At 40.0% G+C, this 21,332-nt stretch overlaps 1 protein-coding gene across 2 annotated transcripts in view; it reads left to right on the top strand.

Annotated features, from left to right (window-relative positions):
- The window catches only part of DNAlig4 (DNA ligase 4), a 462,385-nt gene that overhangs the window by 256,526 nt on the left and 184,527 nt on the right, over positions 1 to 21,332 (top strand). For both annotated transcript variants that reach the window (XM_090384659.1, XM_090384660.1), the window contains one exon: positions 943 to 1,142. In XM_090384659.1, the coding sequence (XP_090240785.1) occupies positions 943 to 1,142 (200 nt within the window). The remainder of the gene's footprint in view (positions 1 to 942; positions 1,143 to 21,332) is intronic.

Raw genomic sequence — 21,332 nt, 5'->3', positions numbered from 1 at the left:
TAATACTGTCTCAGACCACCGTAGTCACCTTTACGAAAGCAAAAGCCCTTCCCTTTACCCTCGATAGTAGTTACATCTGTAAGTAAATCCCACATCAGTACACTATGATCACTGTCGCTAATGGTTCTTATATCTGAAAATCTTAATGCATGAATAATCATTGCTGATAATCAGATCAAGAGTATTATGCTCTCTGGTTGTCCCTCGAACATGTTGCTGTAGAAAACAATCCTCCAATAAATCCACAAAAGTCTTGCTAGTATGTGAGTGACCAATATATATACCAGTCAGTATTGGGATGTTAAAATTCCCAATTACAAGACATTCTGATTTACTGGCCCACTGTATTTCTCTGCACAATTGTTTGTTGTACTGATCAGAGTCATTAGGCCTATAACACACTCCTACTCTCATTTTACCTTTCCCAAGTACTTATGTCACACCAAACTGACTCAACATTGCACTGTCCACCCATATAACCTGGATGCACTTCCTTAGATTTTGTGTTACTTAATGATCAGCATAACCCCCCCTCCTCTCTTCCTGTCCTGTTTATCCTTTCTGTATACATTGTACTTCCCAAATTCCAATTATGCACTGCTCATATCTGTGCGACACCATGTCTCTGATAACCCAACAATATCTGCCTTTGAGGTCTTGATCAGCACTTCAAATTCATCAAATTTATTTACTTGCCACCACTGTGATCACTGTGAACATGTCTTCTTTATCTGCAGATTGCTAATGCATGAATAAACAAACATACCACAAAATGTCTGATTTTCATCTCTATGCAAGTTCCAATTGTAAATAACAGATATTTTTATCTAGGTAAGTTAAAATAATTCATTCCAGTCTTAATCTTAATGTTGCCAATTTGCATTTCTATGGTTTCTTGAAATTGTTTATTTCTTTTTAAATCACCTTTTTTTAATGTTGTAGGAGACAAACCAAAGAAATTTTATTCTTTTACAAAAGTTGGTTCAGGTTATTCTTTGAAGCACCTATATGAACTGCTTGGTAGATTGAAAGATCATTGGCAAGTATATGATAAAAAGAATCCTCCATTAAATATTGATGTAGAATTTGGTAATGAGAAGCCTGATCTTTGGATCGAACCCTCACAATCACAGATTGTTCAGGTAGTTATTATAAATATAATTAAATATGATTCTTTGAAAGTTTTTGGAAAATATTTATTTTCACTTGAGTATTCCTATATGTAATTTGTTACATTAGGATTTCATCAGACTATTTTGTCTTATGTCATCATCCACAGTTCAATTAATATGGCTGTGCAATATTATTTATCAGATCAGATACGTTATATTAAATATTTTTCTTCATTTTTTTTAAGTTACTGTTAGTAATCTACTCCAGCTACCATTCTTCAGTTTTGTGAGGAATTGTTTTTTTTCTAAAGACCGCAATGAAATATGCAGCATGTAATCATGTAAAATTTATATAACTGCTTCATTTAAGATAAAATATATATGTATAGAAGCATTAAATTTTCAATGCAAGCATCATTTAGTGAGATTTAGCCTACATAGGGTTGATTTCAGATCTACATAAGTGAGACCTATAGGTGAATCCAAAAGAAAAGTCTGACTTGACTCTGCCTTTTGTGGAATGGGAATTTAATAACAGTTTAAATATATAGATGCGGGTCTGTTTTAATAAAACTATTCAAGTAGTTTGAGAGAAAATGCTTGCACTGCTTCCATTTTTCTTTCTTTACTGCCATGGGAGACAATGTTGCCCCTCCTGTGACAGTGACAAAGCAACTCTATAGAAAAAAACAGTTATCATTAATCAATTTATTCAGTTGTACATTATCCATGAATTGACATAAAGTAACTAATATCATTTTTAATTAAGTAATCACCCAGTAGGTGAGTCTGTTATTGATTAAAACTTTGAAGGCACTGTGACTTGTTTCAGAACTATCATCACAGAACAGGTATTCTCAATTAGTGACCTTATGTTGAGTGCTAAATAAATTAATCCTGAATCTAAGGCCCCGAGTGCCAAGCGAGTGACTAAAGTGATTCTATAGTGATTTGAAAGCGATTTTCTTAAAAGAGCGATTGATTGTAGTTGAACGTTAGTTTCTAATTTCCAAAGTCATATAATTTTGCTCTTCTAAAGTAAAGAAGTCAGCTTACTCAACAGAAAGGAAAGCCACCTTTCTTCTTGTATATAAAACTAATCTACTAACGCACTAACACTAACAACCTTATCGCTTGGTCACTGGTGGCACCGCTCCTGCCTCCACGTGGCGGGGCTGGAAGCCTGGGAGGAGAAATCCACTCTCCCGGGACTAAAAGGAGCAACTATGGACAACACAAAACAGTCCTACTATGGATCTCTTGATCCAGATTCAAGTAGACATGACGACCATGATAATTTGAATAAATCCCATGCCAAGAGACAAAAAAAAGAAGGGACAGATTTTTCTGCTCCTCTCTTCTTAATATTACATTCCTCCACAGACCAACCATTGAGTAAACTCTCCCCATTTTTGATTCAGAAATGTCTCGAAAATGTGGCTGGGCCTCCAAAAATGGTTCGGCGACTAAGATCTGGAGACCTATTAGTGGAGATGAGTGAATACAGACATGCTGAAAGACTCTTGAAAATATCTACCTTTGGTGGAATTCCCACAAAGGTTACCCCACATGCCACCTTGAACTCCTCTAAAGGGGTAATATCTGAATGGGATCTTCTAAATGTATCAGAACTTGTCTCCGAATTAAGTAACCAAAATGTAGTCCAGGCAAAAAGAATTGTCATCAAAAAAGATGGAGAGCCTGTCCCTACACGAACAGTCATATTGACATTTAAGTCACCAAATCTCCCCGCAACTATAAAAGCTGGATATCTCAGATGCCATGTTCGACCGTACATTCCCAACCCAGTTCGGTGCTTTAAGTGCCAAAAATTCGGTCATTCGCAAACTGTGTGCAGAGGTATAGTCACTTGTGCTTCTTGTGGTTCAAAAGAACACACACATACGGACTGTAATAATGAAACCCAAAACTGTCCTAACTGCCAGGGAAATCATTCTGCCTTCTCTAAGGACTGTATCCAATGGAAAAGAGAGAAGAACATTCAGAGATATAAAATAGAGAACAAAGTGTCATATCAAGAGGCAAAGAAACACTTTGCAATCCCTACTAAATCATCTACATACGCCTCAGTTACTCAACAGCTACGCACAATATCAACTCAGACTGACTGCTCCGTCCCTCCAAATATCTCTATATCTGGTTGGGCGAAATCAATACTTACTTCATTAAAAGAACAATCTCCATCCAAATATGCAACCCAAGAAGTAAATACTCCGGTAACAATACCTCCAGATAAGAATCCTAATCAGCAACCGAAAGTACAAACTAAGAGCTCTGAAAGAACTGATACGCACACATTCAGATCTGATACCATGGACACTGATGAAAAAGCGGATGAAGATGACACATTTCTTGAAATTCATCCAGAAGGTGACATTGACACAAGCAGACCAGTCTTCTCAAAGAAGGATAAAGGAAAAATTGACAGGCGTAAGCAAACTACCTCACGGAAGTTAGCAGACACTAGCTAAAACCAAACAATGGATACAATTATTCAATGGAATTGTCGTGGGCTCCGTGCTAATTTTGACGATTTTTACGATCTCCTATCTGAATACAAGCCTGTTGCAGTATGCATTCAAGAAACAAATCTCACAAATGCAATATCTATGAAAATTAAGAATTACAATATGTATAGAAAAGATAGAAACTCATCTAATTTAGCTCATGGAGGAGTAGCACTCATAGTGAACTCTTCGGTGCCCTCTAGACCTATCCCCCTGCAAACATCTTTAGAGGCTATTGCTGTCCGTGTCACCTTCGGAATCACAATAACATTAGTTTCATTGTATCTATCACCAAATCATACATACACCTTTGCTGATTTAGATAATTTAGTAATGCAAATACCTGCCCCCTTTTGTATTATGGGTGACTGGAATGGCCATCACCCGCTATGGGGTTCTCAACATCTTGACTCCAGAGGACAGATAATTGAAAAAATTTTAGACAAACATAACCTGACAATTTTAAACACTGGTGCTCACACATATGTGCATTTACCATCTGGCTCAACCTCTGCTATTGATCTTTCTATATGCTCTCCAGTGATATTTCCTCTCATAGACTGGACCGTTACTAATAACCCTCGCGGTAGCGATCACTTTCCTATCATCTGTACTTTCTGTATAAGTTCTACTCCTCAGAGTAACATTAGGACAACCTGGAAATTTGCTAAGGCGAACTGGATTAAATACCAAGAAATAGCTCACTTAGATGCTGTCTTCATAGCAACCCACACAATTGACTCTGCAGTAAGCTACATTACAGACACAATAATGAAAGCATCCGAGACTGCTATACCAAAATCATCATCCAAAATCCGGCTTCATCCAAAAATGTGGTGGAACGAAGCATGCAACAGTGCTAAAAAAGAAAGGAACAAATATTGGAATATTTTTCGAAAACATCCAACCACAGCTAACCTCCTACAGTTTAAGAGAGTCAGAGCTAAAGCTCGTCATATAAGACGGGAGAGTAAAAAAGAAGCATGGGCGCATTATGCCTCCACCATAAACAGATCCACGGATACTTCTACAATATGGAAAAAAATCAAAAGAATTAATGGTAAATACTCACAGACAACTTCTCCTATTCTACTTGTAAAAGGGAAAGAAATCTCTGAACCTACAGAAATTGCCAATGCCTTAGGTACTACGTTTGAAACGCTTTCAGCTGTTGCCACATATGAACCTGCATTTCAATCGCTAAAATCCCAGGCGTAATGCACTTGCACGAGTGAAAAACAGTGCTCCAGGTCCCGACGGGATTTATTACACCATGATCTGTCATCTAGGTGAGGAATCATTAACTGTACTCTTACAACTGTATAACAGAATTTTCTTAGAAGAGTATTATCCTGCTAGCTGGTGCCATTCTTATGTGCTAGCTTTCCCGAAACCGGGAAAAGACCACACAGATCCCAAAAATTACCGTCCTATTTCTCTAACCAGTTGTCTGGGAAAAACATTGGAAAAAATAATTAACGCCAGACTGACATGGTTATTAGAGACTCAAAACATTTTAAGCCCAAGTCAGTATGGTTTCCGGAGAAAAAGATGTACGCTCGATCTCATTATCAAGGCCGAAACAAATATCCGGAATGCGTTCTTGAGAAATGAACACCTAGTTATGGTATGTGTTGACATCGAAAAGGCCTTCGATACAACTTGGCGATATGGGATTCTTCAGGACTTGCATAAATTTGGACTTCGGGGTCATCTCCCAAAATTTATTAAGAACTTTCTAGGCAATAGATCCTTTCAAGTCCGTTTCCACTCTTCATTATCTCGAGCATATGTACAAGAAGAGGGAGTTCCCCAAGGATCAGTGTTGAGCGCCACACTCTTTGCCATTAGGATTGATTCTATTACCAAGTGCATACCTAACACAGTTGACGCATACTTGTACACTGACGATCTTGCCATGTCATGTCATTCTCAAAATATGAGACTTATTGAAAGACAACTACAAAGCACCATTAACAAAATAGTCTCTTGGGCCAAAAATAATGGATATCGGCTTTCTAAACCAAAAACGACTGCTGTACACTTCTGTCACAAACGTTCTTTACATCCGGATCCAGACCTTCAGTTGGATTCTCATTGTATTACTTTCCAACCTAGTATTAGATTTCTTGGTGTAATATTTGATAAAAAATTAAACTTCCTGGAACATATAAAACATATTCGTACAAGTTGTCTTAGAAAACTAAATCTTCTCAGAGTAATTTCTTCTATGTCATGGGGTGCAGATCGTTACGTGCTGTTACATCTATACCGCTCACTAATCAGATCCCGGTTAGACTATGGGTCTCCTGCATATGACTCAGCCAGGCCAAGTGTATTGAAATGGCTTGACCCTGTACATCACAGTGCATTAAGAGTTGCACTGGGGGCTTTTCGCACATCACCAATCTTAAGCCTGTATACCGAAGCCTATGAACCACCATTACACCTTAGGCGTGAAACTCTACTACTAAATTATGCAGCCAAAATCAGCAGTCTCCCACATCATCCCATGTGGCAATACCTCTTCACGCCAAAATGGAGAGAAATCTATCAAACTAAACGGCGTTACAACAAACCATCTGGCATTAGGCTTGAAGCTTTGATCACAAGCTGGGGCCTGAAGTTTTCTAACACCCTCCAGGATACTAGCATGGAAACGCAGCCATGGCTTTCCATGGCTCCAGTAAATATTGATAGACATTTTCAGCAATGGGGAAAGAATAGCTTCTCCGATATCAACATTAGACAAATACATATGGCTCACTCTACAGAGTTTAGCAGCTTCATTCAGCTATACACAGATGGATCCAAAACTGGTAATAAAGTTGGCACAGCTGTAGTACTACCAAATGCCACCATCTCCAGACAGCTCCCACCAGAATGCAGTAATTATACCTCAGAGTTATATGGTATTCTACTAGCCCTAGAGAATATAAAAGAAGCCTCGTACGCTAAATCCATCATTTATACAGACTCGTTGAGTGCTGTTAATGCTCTACAGTGTAAATCCTTCCCTAGTCATCCTCTGATGCAGAAAATTTTAGCACAGTTATTAGCACTTCATGGACGTGGACAGCTCGTAATATTTTGCTGGATCCCTGGACACGTTGGAATCGTAGGAAAAGAGCAGGCAGATTTAGCTGCTAAAATTGTCACAAATGAGATACCATCAAATTTCAGGACTCCATATATTGATCAAAAGTCCTTTATCAAACAGACATATAAAGAAGTGTGGACACACTTGTGGAAAGATCAGAAAAATAATAAACTTTTTGAAATCAAGAGAGAACCTAAACAGTGGCAATCCAGCATGAGACGAAACAGAAAGGAAGAAACTATTTTAGCCAGATTACGCATTGGTCATACTTTCCTCACTCATAGCTATCTACTAACAAACAGTGACCCTCCACAATGCCGTAATTGTTTATGCCCACTAACAGTAAAGCATATCATCATCGAATGCCCGCAATATCAAAAAGAACGGAAAACAGCTTTTTCCTCTAATTTTCATAATTACAATCATTTAACACTGCAGTGTGTCCTAGGAGATCGAGAGAACATAGATGACATTTTTCTTTTTCTAAAATTTATTAATAAATATCACCTTATCTGAACTGCTATCTCCTGTAAGAAAAACGAAGGAAATATCAGACAGTAATTAGTGCATTATAGCCTAAGTTGCTGATGCACCAATAAATCTAACAAACAACAACAACAACAACCTGAATCTAAACAAGCAGCCAAGCAGTGTTTAGAAGAAAAATCTTTGTAACTTGTAAGCATAATTTTCATTATATGAAAATAAAACCACTATTGATAGGTACTGCATTAATGAAATATATAGAAGTGACGTAATATTTCAATGCTGGTGTTGAAACAGTTTGAGAGAAAGCACTCACATTATATTTGTAAAAAAATAAATTGTTTCTTTACTGACAGGGGATAATGTTGCCCTCCAGTGAGGGGCAACATTATCCCCTGTCAGTAAAGAGAGCTTGAGCTTATGGCTTTTTGAAAACAGCTACAATATCTACGGGCTGACATAAAGTAATTAATATCATTTTTTAATTGAATAACATCACCCAATAGGCAAATCTATTAGTCATTAAAAACTTTAAGGTGCTGTATTGATCAGTTTTGGAACTGCTTGGTTCCATCATCAGACAAAAGGTATGTTCTATGAGTGACCTTGTGCTGAATGGTCAATGAAAGTATTGAATCGAAACAAGCAGCCAAATGGTGTTCAGCAAAAAAAATTTTGATTATAAATGTAATTTTTGTTACATGAAAATAAAACTTCTATTGCATTTATTGAATATATAGAAGCAGGGTACCATTACAACACAAGTACTGATAATAGTTAGAAGGGGGAAATGCTCACACTGTGCTAATTGAAGCTACCTGTTGTCAGTAATGTTATTCAATTGAAAACAATATTGTTTACTTTAGTTAGACTCAGATAAAGTAATTTCTATCCAGCTGTAAGCCCAAGCTCTTTCACTGTTGCAGGTAGGGCCTTATTGTTCTGTAGCAGTAAAGACAGAAAAATGAAGCAGGTGTGAACATTTTCTCTCAAACTAATAACAGTTTGATTCTATCCATTGAACTACAACAGAGAGACTACTTTTAAAGAAGCCTGTTTCATCAGATGCCAAAGAGAAGACACATCAACAAAAAAAAAAAAAAAAAAAAGAGGGTATACCTATGTGAGTTGTTTGTTTGTTATTTGGTTTCTTAGGAGCATTAGCAACTAAGGCCATATTGCTACGAGGATATGCAGTGGTCATTCCCTGACCTTTTTGCATCCTCCGTATTTGGTGTTCATGGGCTTGAACCCCGGTCTAATCAAGAAGCGTGTGCTACGCACTGCTCCTGCCCACCTGGCTACGGAGGCGCCATGTGAGTTGTCTGGCAGGAGTAATATTTGAGTAGAGTCACAAGTTACTATTTTAAATACAATCAGACACCAGTGCACCTGTCTTAGTGTAATTAACCATGGGGGTAAGGTGGGCAAAGACCTAGGAGGGCTTTATGTGAAAAGAATTGAACAGTAACACATAGAACAGTTTTGAAAATGTCGCGAATATGGAGAACATATGAAACCCATACTTTGAGTAGCGCTAAGCAGCTGTAGCTGAGAGGGGTAGTAGAATAAAATACCCTTTTAGAGATTAAACATTTTTTAAATTAATAAATGGCATTTTGTATAAGGTATTAACATTAGCATTAGTAGTGGCATATGTTGCAAGAAAGCAAAGTTATACACTATTCGCCAAAAAAAAAAGAAACTTCCTATTTCACCACTCCATTCCCTCCAAACATTTGTGTAGTTCTTCCTTGAATTTATTTAAGCTATCAACTTGCACATTGACAGATGGAAGTTTGTTCCAGCAATCAACCACTCACTGGCTGAAGGCAAATTTCCACACATCTATTAATAATAGTTATGGAGGCATGTGATGTAAGAATGCAAGTGTATGAGCTTATATAGCATTAGCCAAAAAAAAAAGAAAAAAAAAAATTTCACACATCCATTCCCTCTAAAAGTTTGTCCAGTTTCTCCTTGAATTTATTTAGGCTCTCAACTTCCACAATGACAGATGGAAGTTTGTTCCCGCAATTAACCATTTGGCTAAAGGCAAAATTCCATACATATATTCTACAACAGTCTTTCCTTAATTTGAATTTAAGCCCCCTCAGGTTCGTAATCTGAGCAAGCAGAAATATTCCATCAGCATTGAGCCTGCTGAACCCATTCAAAGCCTTATACACCTCAATCAGATCACCTTACAGGTGCCACTGTAATTTGCAGAATTTAAGCATTTCTTGGCAAGAGGATCCCTTCATTCACCTCACCAATCTTGTTATCCTTCTCTGTACACACTCAAGCATCTACATCCTTTCTAAAATGAGGCCTCCAGACCTGTATGCAGTACAAGGCATGGCCTGACCATTGCCTTATGCAAAGGGATAATCACTTCCTTTTCCCTAGTAGAAAAATTCCTGTATATCATTGACAATAACCCATCACCTGCTCTGGTACCCTGTGTGCATTGCTCAGAAATTTTCATATCTGACTGCACAATTACTCCCAGGTTTTTTTCATTTTCTTCCACCCAAAGTGTAGTACCGCACAGTTGTTATGTTTCTCTGGGGTTACTTCTACCCATAGGCAAGTACTTTGCATTTGTCAATGTTATAAACCCCAGTTCTCACTTCTCAACCCATCTGTTCAAATTTTCTAGATCCTGTTGCAGTAGCACACTACCATTACTGTCATTAACAATCCTACAAACCTTTGTATCATCTGCAAACTTTGAAATTAAGCCTAATATACCTTCATCAATATCATTGATGAATGTACAAAACAACAGTGTGCTCAACTGTACCTTGGATGACTCCACTAATAACATTAGTCCACAAAGAGCAGTATCCATTGATTACTACTCTCTGTCTTCTCCAATTCAACCACCGTTTTATCAGTTGTAGCAATTTATCCTTAATACCATACTGCTCCAATTTGTACAGTAGTCTTCCATTCGCAACAGTGTCAAAAGCTTTCCTGAAATCCATGTATATGATATCAAAATTATTCCAGATCATTTGTAACCACATCATAATATCGAATCAAATTTGTCAGACAAAACTTTCTCGTAACAAAGCCATGCTTTGTCTGAATTATTACTACAGCCTTGTCTAGATGATCCTGCAATGGTTCATTAACCAGTGATTCCATTATTTTCCTAGGAACAGAAGTTAAACTAACTGGTCTATAATAACTTGTGTCACCTTTAGATCCCTCTTTGTGAATTGGGGGTACATTTGCACATGTCCAGTCCGTGGAAAATTCCCCTGAGTCCAAGGATGCTCTCATAATTATGGCTAAGCGTTTGCTTACTTCCTTTGCTTACTTCCTTTGCTTACTTGCTTCCTAATATAACTAGATAGATCTCATCCACCCCAGGTGCCTTTCTTATGTTTTATTTCAACAATTCCTTCTCCACTTTGCTCTCAGTTATTACAAAATCATTAAGCACCCTGTTACAGTTTGATAAATTTCTTGCATTTTCCTCTCCTAATAAATCCTTGTGTGTGTATGCAGATGCAAAATACTTTCAGATTATCAGCTATCTGAGCAGGGTGATGAACATTCGAACCATCGATATCAAATAGACCAATCTGATTCATCCTCTTCTTTCTAGAGTTTATATAAGAAGTCCTTGCTGTTTTTCTTAGCATCCTTTATCAAAGATTTCTCGTAATCTGCCTTCTCTTGCCTAATCCTTTGTGACTTGATTACAGACTTGCTTATATCTGCCATAGTCTTCTGTGTCGCCTGGTAATTTATATGCATCCCATGCATTTTTCGCATTTTTCTTCTCTGCCACAATCTCATTAGTTTATCTGACATCCATTTAGGCCTAACCCTTGATAGGTATGATAGGTATTTCTTAATAGGTATGAAAGCCTAGTAGCTTCCACGATTAGTTCCTTAAATGCTTCCCCCTTAGAATTTGCTGTTGGCAACATTATCAGTTGGTCCCACTATACAGAATTTAAAAACTGCCTGAAACCACTGTAGTCACCTTTACAGAAGCAAAAAACACTTCCTTTTATCCCTGATGGTAATTATATCTTTAAATAAATCCCACACCAGTACACTGTGATCACTGCCACCTAACCTAGTGGTTCCTTTTTCTGCAGGCGCCTCCGTAGCCAGGTGGGAAGGAGCAACAGTGCGTAGCACACGCTTCTTGATTGACCGGGGTTCGAGCCCGTCACCACCAAATACGCAGGATGCGGAAAGGTCAGGGAATGACCACCGCATATCCCGGAGCAATATGGCCTTAGTTGCTAATGCTCCTAAAAACCAAATAACAACATCCTTTTTCTGCAAATTCTTAATGCTCGAATAATCACTGCTGATAACCAAATCAAGAGTATTACACTCTCTCTCTGGTTGCCTCTTGAACATGCTGCTACCAAGTGCACCCTATGTATTTTTTGGTAGCAATACCCATTACAAGGTGGAACCCCCTAATCAGGGAGAAATAATATAATAATAATATCTTGGTACTCCAAGAAACCTATATGCATATGGGTAGAATTCAAGGATACCCAAGAGGCTATAAGACCAAAGAATACACCTCAGGTGTCCTCTCTACTGTAATAGTAAAAACAATACTGACCTTACTCTCACAATGGTGGATCACCTCTGCTCCCCCACTGGCAGTGTGTGTGCACACATCACCAGTGCTGTAGGACAGTTTAACATTATTTCATTGTATTGTAGACCTGGTGTAGATATAAATTCCAGCATTGAATACCTACAAACATTTATAGCTCTATTGCAAAATGCCAATATAATAGTCTGTGCTGTTGTCAACTGCTGGTCAATCTTAAGGTGTTACCATGCAGAAGGCACCTCCATAGCCAGGTGGGCAGGAGCAGCAGTGCATAGCACACGCTTCTTAATTAGACCGGGGTTCGAGCCTGTGACCACCAAATACGGAGGATGTGGAAAGGTCAGGGAATGACCACCAAATATGGAGGATGTGAAAAGGTCAGGGAATGACTACCACACATCCCCGGAGCAATATGGCCTTAGTTGCTAATGCTCCTAAAAACCAAATAACAAAAATAACCATGCAGAAGACAGAGAAGGCATCCATAAGGCCAAATTTTTTCAGAATGTATTGCTACCTCTACATTTCTAAATTAACCACACCTGCCTACTTTTAACAGTACCACATGGGAGAGTGACATTGATGTCACTCTTGCTACAAATTCAAAAGCATTCAAAATTTCAAACTGCTGTGTCCAGCCAGCCTGGACTGCATCAGATCACAGAGCAATAACTTTTAAGTTACACACATAGCTCAACAGTCAATACTGTATATAAGAAGATACAACATAAAGAAAGCAAACTGGAGCATCTTTACTGAATTCACAGCAGCTGAGCTGCAGAAACAACAGTGAGCAGTCTAGATCAAACAACAATTATAGCCTGGATGACCATGCAATGACTATGACAGAAATGATTACCAAAACAACAAACCTATCTATCCTGAGGAAAATACCCAGGAAGAAGGTAGGCCCCTGGTGGTGACCTGAACTGACTATGCCCAGGAGAAGGGTACACCAGGCATGGAGACATTTCCAGAGTGCGAGAACATCTTTGCCCCAAAATGAGGCTGATGCCTAAGAGATACCTATAGGACTCTCAGGACCCATTCTTCCCTCATAGGAGAAAAGAAAAAGGAATTCTGACGACACTTGGTGGGAACTTCTGGAAATGCCGACATATGGGGAGCCGTGTACAGATTAGAGACCAACAAGCTGCCAGAAGGAAACTTACTTCAAACTACACTAAAACCAGATGGAACCCCAACCCTGTGATGGGAAGAGTCTGTTAATAACATATTAGATGCTATTATCCAGACTGTGGCTAGGGATTATTCCCCTACTCAGAGTGACATAAGTAATGAGAATACACACTTTGAAAATTCCACCATAGAGCCTCTATTACAACAGAAGAATTACAAACAGCTTTAATTAAAACCAAAAAAAATAAATGCCATGGATTTGACCACCTACAAGTGGAAATAATTAAAAAATTTGCTGGAATTACACCTGATAAATTAATAAATTTGTATAACCACTGAGAGAGAGAGAGAGAGAGAGAGAGAGAGAGAGAGAGAGAGAGAGACAGACAGACAGACAGAGAGAGAGAGAGAGAGAGAGAGAGAGAGAGAGAGAGAGAGAGAGATAATGCCCCAAAATTTGGAAAATAGCTATGCTCAGGTTCATATTGAAGAACCCTGAAAAACCAACCAACCAACCCCAGATCATATAGACTATAGCTCTACTGTCAACTGGGGAAAGTATATTAAAGATTAATTTATAACAGAATCTCAACCTACACTGAAGCAAGATACCATTGAAACAAGCAGTATGGATTTAAAGGGGGACAACTCTACGGAGGATGCCATTCATCACCTACTCACACCAGTAAAAAACACAGTGAACCCACAAATCCACGTTGAATACTCTGTGATGTGTGCCCAACATTGCAAGGCCAGTGAGTGTGGGTTATGTGTGAGTAGTGTGTTGTTTGACTGGCCTCTTAGTTACTCGGAAACTTGATCACCATGGAAAGGAGCCTTTCAGTATCTGTCCACTGGCATGAGGAGCCGGGCCAGGAAGGCAAAAGGAATGCCTGACAGGCTCTCTCCCCACTTGCAAAGCGAGAGAGGAGAGAGAGAGGCCCAGTTAGAGAAACAGAATGAGCTGGATAGGAAAGATAAGAAAGGTGGAAGGAAGGAAGCAGGGGTAGGCAGAACTGAAGGCTACCCCCAGCAGAAGGACAAACAGCCAGGTGATCCCATGCCTGTCAATCGACCAGCTTCAGCAGAACCCCTTCGATGAGGACTCCTCGAGCATGCTTAAAATGCCGCCTGGGGAGTGTCCCAGGCCAGCAAAAGGGCCTGAGAGCATCTAATCCCATGCAGATGGAGAGGTGGCATCAGCAAAGGCACTTCAAGGAAAAGAGGTGAAGGCAGGAATCTCCTTGGTTTATCCCCTACAGAGAGAAGTGTCACCGTTGGCAAGAATCTCTGGAGGAAACTTTGTAGCATTGCAGGAGAAGGTGAAGTTAATGTGGATGAACAGGGCAAAGCTGGAGACGGCTCTTGAGTGGCCACATAATAGAGACTTGGTGATGTAATTGCAATGGTACATCCTGTGGAGCACAGAATCATTCTGGGATTGGTATATTCCTATGGCTGACAAGTTATTTAATTTCTGGTGTGACTGGAAGTGGGGAGGCTAGTTGACAGAAGGAGCTGCAGTAGGGATAGGTGTGCCAGTTGGAGGTTGTGAATGATAGTGGCGTCTGTTGAGGACTGCGGTGGCATATGTTGAGAATGCTTTCTAGGCTTCTTTTGATTCCAAAATCCTTACCTCTGGATGGATTATTGGTGCATTGAGGGCCAGAAGAAGTTGGTTGCGGAGGTCAAGATAGATTGCACAGGAGAGCATTATGTCGTTCCAGTCCTCTGGCTCTCCACAAATGCAAAAAGCATCGTCTGCCAGACCAAAGTTGAGAATACACCTTTTAAATGATCCATGGGTAGTCAAAAGGAAGGGTGCATAGACATTAGGATTGAACCGGTTGCAACATTGTTTGTTGAGGAAGGTGACTTCTGGAATAAAGAGTTTAGCAATTTCACCTTTTGATGAGCTATTCCATCGGGTCTAAATGAATTAATTCATCTGACATTGGAGGTCAGATGAATTAATGAGGCTCATGGCAGAGAAGAAAAATACGTGGAATTCATATAAATTATCAGGTGACACAGAACCCTACGGCAGATATAATCTAGTCTGTAATCAAGTCACATAGGAGGTTACATAGGAACAAGCAAATTACAAGAAATCTTTGGCAAAGAACACAAAGAGTTCTTTATTTATGTATACTCTAGAAGGAAGGGGATGAATCAGATTGGTCCACTTAACATAGATGGTTCGACCATTGATGATCCTGCTCAAGTAGCTGATAAACTGAATGAGTATTTTGCATCTACATTCACACATGAGTAGTTATTCAAGGAGGGGAATGCCAGTTTATCAAACTCTAACAGGGAGATAAGTGATTTTGTAATAACTGACAGCAAAGTGGAGGAGAAATTGTTGAAATTAAACATAAAAAGGCACTTGGGGTAGATGGAATCTATCCAGTTATACTGAAGGATGCAGCAAGGAAGTAAGCAAAGCCTTAGCCATAATTATGAGAGCATCCTTGGATACAGGGAAAATAATGGAGTCACTGGTTAAAGTGATGATACAAGATCACCTAGACAAGACTGGGGTAACAGTTCAGACACTGCAAGGTTTTGTTAAGGGGAAGTCTTGACCAATTTGATTGGATACTATGATGTGGTCACAAAGGAACTGGATGGAAAAAATAAGTTTGATATCATATACTTGGATTTCAGGAAAGTTTTTGATACTGTTTGCAGATGGAAGACTGCTGTACATATTGGAGCGGTGTGACATTAAAGGCAAGTTGTTTCAATGGATAAAGGAATGGTTAAGTGGGAGAGATTGGTAGTAAATGGACGCTGCTCTACGTGGACTAATGTTATTAGTGGAGTTCTCCAGGGTTCGGTGCTCAACCCATTGCTGTTTTGTGTATTTATCAATGATATGAGACAAACTAGGCAAACATTTGTAGTGGGTGGATGAGTGAAATGAGAAGGAGGTTTGTGTTTTTTTTTTTTGGCTGATGCTATATAAGCTTGCTTTCTTGCATCCTGAGCCCTTGCTAATGCTAATGCTAATATCGATGAAGGTATATCAGGCTTAATGTCCAAGTTTGCAGATGATACAAAGGTTGGCAGGGTTGTTAATGACAATAAAGACAGTATGCTACAGCAACAGGATCTAGAAAGGTTAGGCAAATGGGCTAAGAAGTGGTAACTGAAATTTTAACTTTGACAAATGCAAAGTACTGCATATGGGTAGCAGTAATCCAAGGGAAACATACCAACTGTATGTTACGACACTCAGGGAGGTGGAGAAGAAAAAAGACCTGGAGGTAATTGTGCAGTCAGATGTGATGTTCTCTGAGCAGTGTAGACGGGCTGCCAGAGCAGGTCATGGAGTTTTTTCAATGATATAAAATAGGTGATTATCCCATTGTATAAGGCAATGGTCAGGCCACACCTTGAATACTGTTTACAGGTCTGGAGGCCTAATTTTAGGAAGTATGTAGAGTTGCTAGAATGACTACAGAGAAGGGCTACAAGATTTGTGAGAGGAACAAAGGGGTGCGCTTACGAAGAAAGTGCACCCTTTCCTGCAAGTTGCAGCATCTGGAGAGTAGACACTTGCAGGGTGATCTGATTGAGGTGTATAGTTTGAGCAGGCTCAATGCTGACAGGATAGTTCCACTTGCTCAGACTAAGAGCCAGAGGGGGCATAGATTCAAATTAAGGAAAGACAGTTGTAGAATAGATGCATAGAAGTTTGCCTTTAGCTAGCGGGTAGTTGATTGCTGGAACAGACTTCCATCTGTCATTGTGTAAGTTGATAGCTTAAATAAATTTAAGGCTGAATTGCACAAACATTTGGAGTGATCGGATGGGCGAACTGGGAGTGTTTTTTTTTTTTTTTTTTTTTTTGTCTAATGCTGTATAAGCTTGCTTTCTTGCATCGGTGCCCAAACTAATACCAATGCTAGTGTCTGCCCTAGGAAACCAGTTCAGTCCACAGACATGTCATCTCGTGTTTGATGTTAGTGTCCGTATTTGTTTTAATGGTGAGTATTTCAACCTCGTTATTCTTCTTGATGGCATGAGAGAGGCCGAAGTATATGACATGGAGATCTAGAGGTAGGCATCCAGTAAGAACTTGTAGTGCAGCAATTGAAATGGTCTGACATGGACAAGTCATTTGCAGCATCATAAGCCATTGGACCTGAAGGAACAGATGTTGCATTCTTACTATTGTCATCCTGTTATACCACACTGGGACACTATATGTGACAATGGGGATAAATGCTGTGGTGTAAAGAAGATGTAAAACCCGGCCTTTGAGGCCCCAGTCTCTGCGGTGAAGCGTGCCAGCATGGTATAATATAGGCTTTAATTTTATCTTTGATTGGGAATGAAAGTTCCTCAGTCATCCAGTATAATAACCAGATATTTGTTAGTGCCTTGGTTTTTGAATGATTGCCCTTTACAAGTGATGGTGAGAGGCCTTCTCACATGCAACTTTCCTTTCAGTAGAAGGGTTTGCTCATTTCAGTAGAGACTGAAAGTTTGTTGTTCTCAGCCCACTCAGAAAGGGCAGAGAGTACTGCACTGGCCCTAGTTTCTATTGTAGCTCTCGTCTTGTTGGTCCTTCAACAACGATGACAAGTTCATCAGCATAAGAAGTTTCTGTGATGTTGGGATATATCATCAGGAGTCATCCAGGATCATATTCCACACAGCTGGACCAAGGATAGCCTATGGTAAGTTGCCTTGAGGGCAGCCTCGAGTAAATTGCTGGATGATGGAATGGAACTGTGTTTTGATGATAAGACGTCTGTTAGAGAAGTAGCTCTCAAGGCAGTTGAACAGATTCTGAGAGCAGTCAGTGACCCTGATCCTCTGTAGGATGGCCGGCCATCTAACAGTGTCAAAGACACCCTTAAAATCTATAAAAATCACAAAGACGTAGGTGGCCTCAGAATCTTTTGCAAGTTTCAGAATCATGGTTAGAGAATCAATTGTGGAACAACGCAGCCTGAACCCGAACTGGAGGGGAACTGCAAGACTTCGTTGCAGGCTGGAGGCAAAATAGCAGGAATTTCTCAAACACTTTACTCAGTATTGGTAAAAGTGCTATAGGACGATAGGATGATGTCCTGCCAGTGGGATCCTTTGGTAGAAGTCTCAAGTTTGCAAGCTTTCAGCATAATGGAAATGTGCTATCTTTCAGGCAGGTGTTGAAAAGCTGAATGAGGATAGCAGGAGTGACAGTCCAAAGACGTTTGACAGACTCTTCCTCAATAAGGTCCAGGCTAGGCGCCTTGCCATTCTTGATCTTGTTGATGGCCCTGGCCACTTCCTCTTCAGTAAAAGGATCTTCAGTAATGGTAGGTTGGAATTTTTGGTTGTAGGTAGTGACTTGATTATGGAAATCTGTGTTTAGGACAGTATCATCTTGGTAAATTAAATCATCCAGAATTTTGTTCATTGTGTCCAGCCAATTTGTTGTCTCAGGAGAGCCATTATTGTGTTCGGAATTGATGATGTATGTAGACCCAATTTTGTTACTGACAAGTTTATACACCAGACCCCAGTGTGCACCATGAGTCTTGTTTGGTCTGGTAAACCCTATTGCAATATTCTCTGCGAAGGGTTCTGAATCTTTCTTTCTTTGTATTTATCAGCAATGTGGGGAGGCTCAGTCCTGCGTTTACGCTGGTATGCTCTATGTGCATGCTTGAGATCATTCCGTAGGTTGGTAAGATCCAGGGGACAGACCTTGGACTTTTAGAACATTTCTTCATCAATGCTTGTGAGGCTTTCAGGAGCAATGATTGAACAAAATCTGTTTTCTGGGTACTTTTCGTGGAGTGATACCAGAGGGTAGAGGGGACTGCAGGTGGCTTCCTGGATGACATCAAAAATTTCCCATTTAGCTGATCTTGTAGAGAACCTGGAAGTAGCATGCATGCATGTAGATTTGGCGAGAGGTAACTTGATCAGTAATACAGTATGTGATGAGGCGGTGATCACTGGTGGTCGCATATTAGTGCACTTGCCATTGTTGGAGACAATTGGTGAGGGAAGGCATTATAAGGGTAATGTCCAAGTTGGATTCCCCAGTTCCTGAAGAGTAGGTGGTAGGTTGACCCGGTAGATTAACGATCTCCAATTTGTGGGCAGCAATAAATTCATCAAGGAAATCACCTCTAGCAACCATAGCATTGTACCAACTAGTAGAGTGTTCATTGGAGTCGGCTGCAATGATAACATGTGAATCTTCAAGCAGGTCAAGAGCCCATTCCAGGATGGCAATATGCAGGTGGATGTCAGTGCTGAACTGAAAGTAGGATGTAAGGACTGAGATGCAGCCTTCCACAGTGGCAACAGCTAGGTGGGAGGTGCATAAGGAATCGAGTCTGGTCACAACTAGGTCCGGATTGCGGATTATGATGGCTGCAAGGCATGCTGGTTTGTAATCTGTATCTTCTGGTATGTAAATGGATATCCAGAGATCCTACCACAAACGCAGTAGGGTTCCTGGAGAAGGAGAGGGTTTATTAATAGCCTTGCAGTTGGCACAGGTTGGTAGGGATGATTTATTTTGACAGTCCTTGTAAAGGTGTCCTGCATCTGCACAATGCCCACAGATTGGCTGCTTTTTTGAGACACTTCTTGGAGGTATGGCAGTATCCTAGGTAATTTTAACATTTCATAACTGGTCATCACACCGTTATGAAACACAGTTTTAACATTTCATAGCTGACCATCACACTGTTTCCGGTACAAAGTCCCGGAAACAGTGTGATGACCAGCCCCAGAAAATCCTTTCTTGATTATGCAGAAATTTTCTAATCCTGGGAGATACCTGGAAAATCCAGTTGAGCTTGTCCCATGACCTGTCGTTGAGAACTGAATTTTCATTTAATTGGCTGCCTCCTCCCTGTCTGTGTGTCTAAATAGATTTCTATTGAAAACCTCTTCCAAGAACTCTTCCTTCTGGATTGAGACATCAATGTCAAAGATGATAATGCTCGGCCCTCTAATTTTCGGGGTTTCAAAGGTGAGGCTCAAGTTTTCAGCTTTTCCACATGTTTGTAATTGCTCCAGATTTGATTTGGAGGCTGCTTCCAGGATTATACCCCTGTTGCAGATCTTTTAGATACTTTTGATTTTTATGTTATCCATCTTGGTTTTTAAGGTTTTCAGGACTGTGTCTTTTACACCATTGCTGTCCACGATATCACAACCCTGTGCTGCCTTGATAATGAGCATATGCTTCTGTTCTGGGGGAGGAATCTTGGGCATTCTGATGGCAGCTGTATATGACAAAGTCTGAGGTGCCCCTTCAATATGGGCTTGGGCCTGTGTGGTAGAGGCAATGTTGTTCAAGGCCTTGAAATCCGGGTTGGTCATAGTCATTGTGAGCATCGCATTTGTTTGTAGGAACTGCTCATTCATTGATTTAAGTTGTTTGTTTTCAATTATTACTTCATACAACATATTTTCAAATGAGCCCCAGCAGTGTTTAATACGCAAACATGTAGCACTGGAAACTCCACTATTATCACTGTAAAGACAGCTCTCCATTTTATGCCGTAGAGTCTGGATAATTCTTAGGTTTGGAATTTTCTTGCTTAATAAGCTAGGTGGTTCCTCACCTGCATCATTACCCTCCCTCTGCTTAGGGGGAGGAGCAGAGATTTCTGGCTTCTTTAATCCTCTTTCCTTGAAGATCCTTTCTTTCTGGACATGGACGGGAGGCCTTGCTCTCCATTCTTCTCGCAGTCATCCTCGTCGGGAGAGATCAATTGCAATGGCCTCCTGGTCGTTTTGTGTGAGTGTAGACTGTCTAATTGTCTGAAGTCTGTTCCTAGTCATGGGGACAGAAGGGGAGTCCCCTTCTGAGTCTTCTTCGCCTGTTAACTGGCAAGTCTGTTTATATGAATGAAGCATAACCTTCTGGTTAACAATATCCTCTTCAGCCTTTGGTTAAAGTAGCAAATAGCGCTATAGTGATGTTGGGGCAAAATAGGTTGACTGAAAGTTCTCAATCCATATAACTATATGTAGGTCCAAAAATTTGCTCTTCGAGACAAGCAAAGTCATAAAAATACATCCAGCAGAATCCAAGAACTGGATGCAGCACTATGGGGGAAGCAGTGTGGAAGAGCCCAGATATAAAACAGTTTACTGTGGGGGAAAATCCTCTTTGAAGGTTACCGAAGGGCGTTAAAGATGATGGTGACTTTATTTCTGACTAAACATGAGCCGAAAGAAGTGCGTAGGGAAATAGGATTAAGGAAAATATTTTAGAGCCCCTTTCACATTTAGTTTTCGAGTTTACTGTTAATGCCACTATCTGACTTAGGCTGCTCCTTTTCAAAAGTGCAAGCTAGTCTCTGGGGGATGTCATCTGTTTCCAATCAACA

The sequence above is a fragment of the Mastigoproctus giganteus genome, chromosome 11 (genome assembly GCF_048544385.1).
Source record: "Mastigoproctus giganteus isolate SK-2022 chromosome 11, ASM4854438v1, whole genome shotgun sequence".
NCBI classification, from domain to species: domain Eukaryota; kingdom Metazoa; phylum Arthropoda; class Arachnida; order Uropygi; family Thelyphonidae; genus Mastigoproctus; species Mastigoproctus giganteus.
This window is presented reverse-complemented; position numbering and strand designations above follow the sequence as displayed.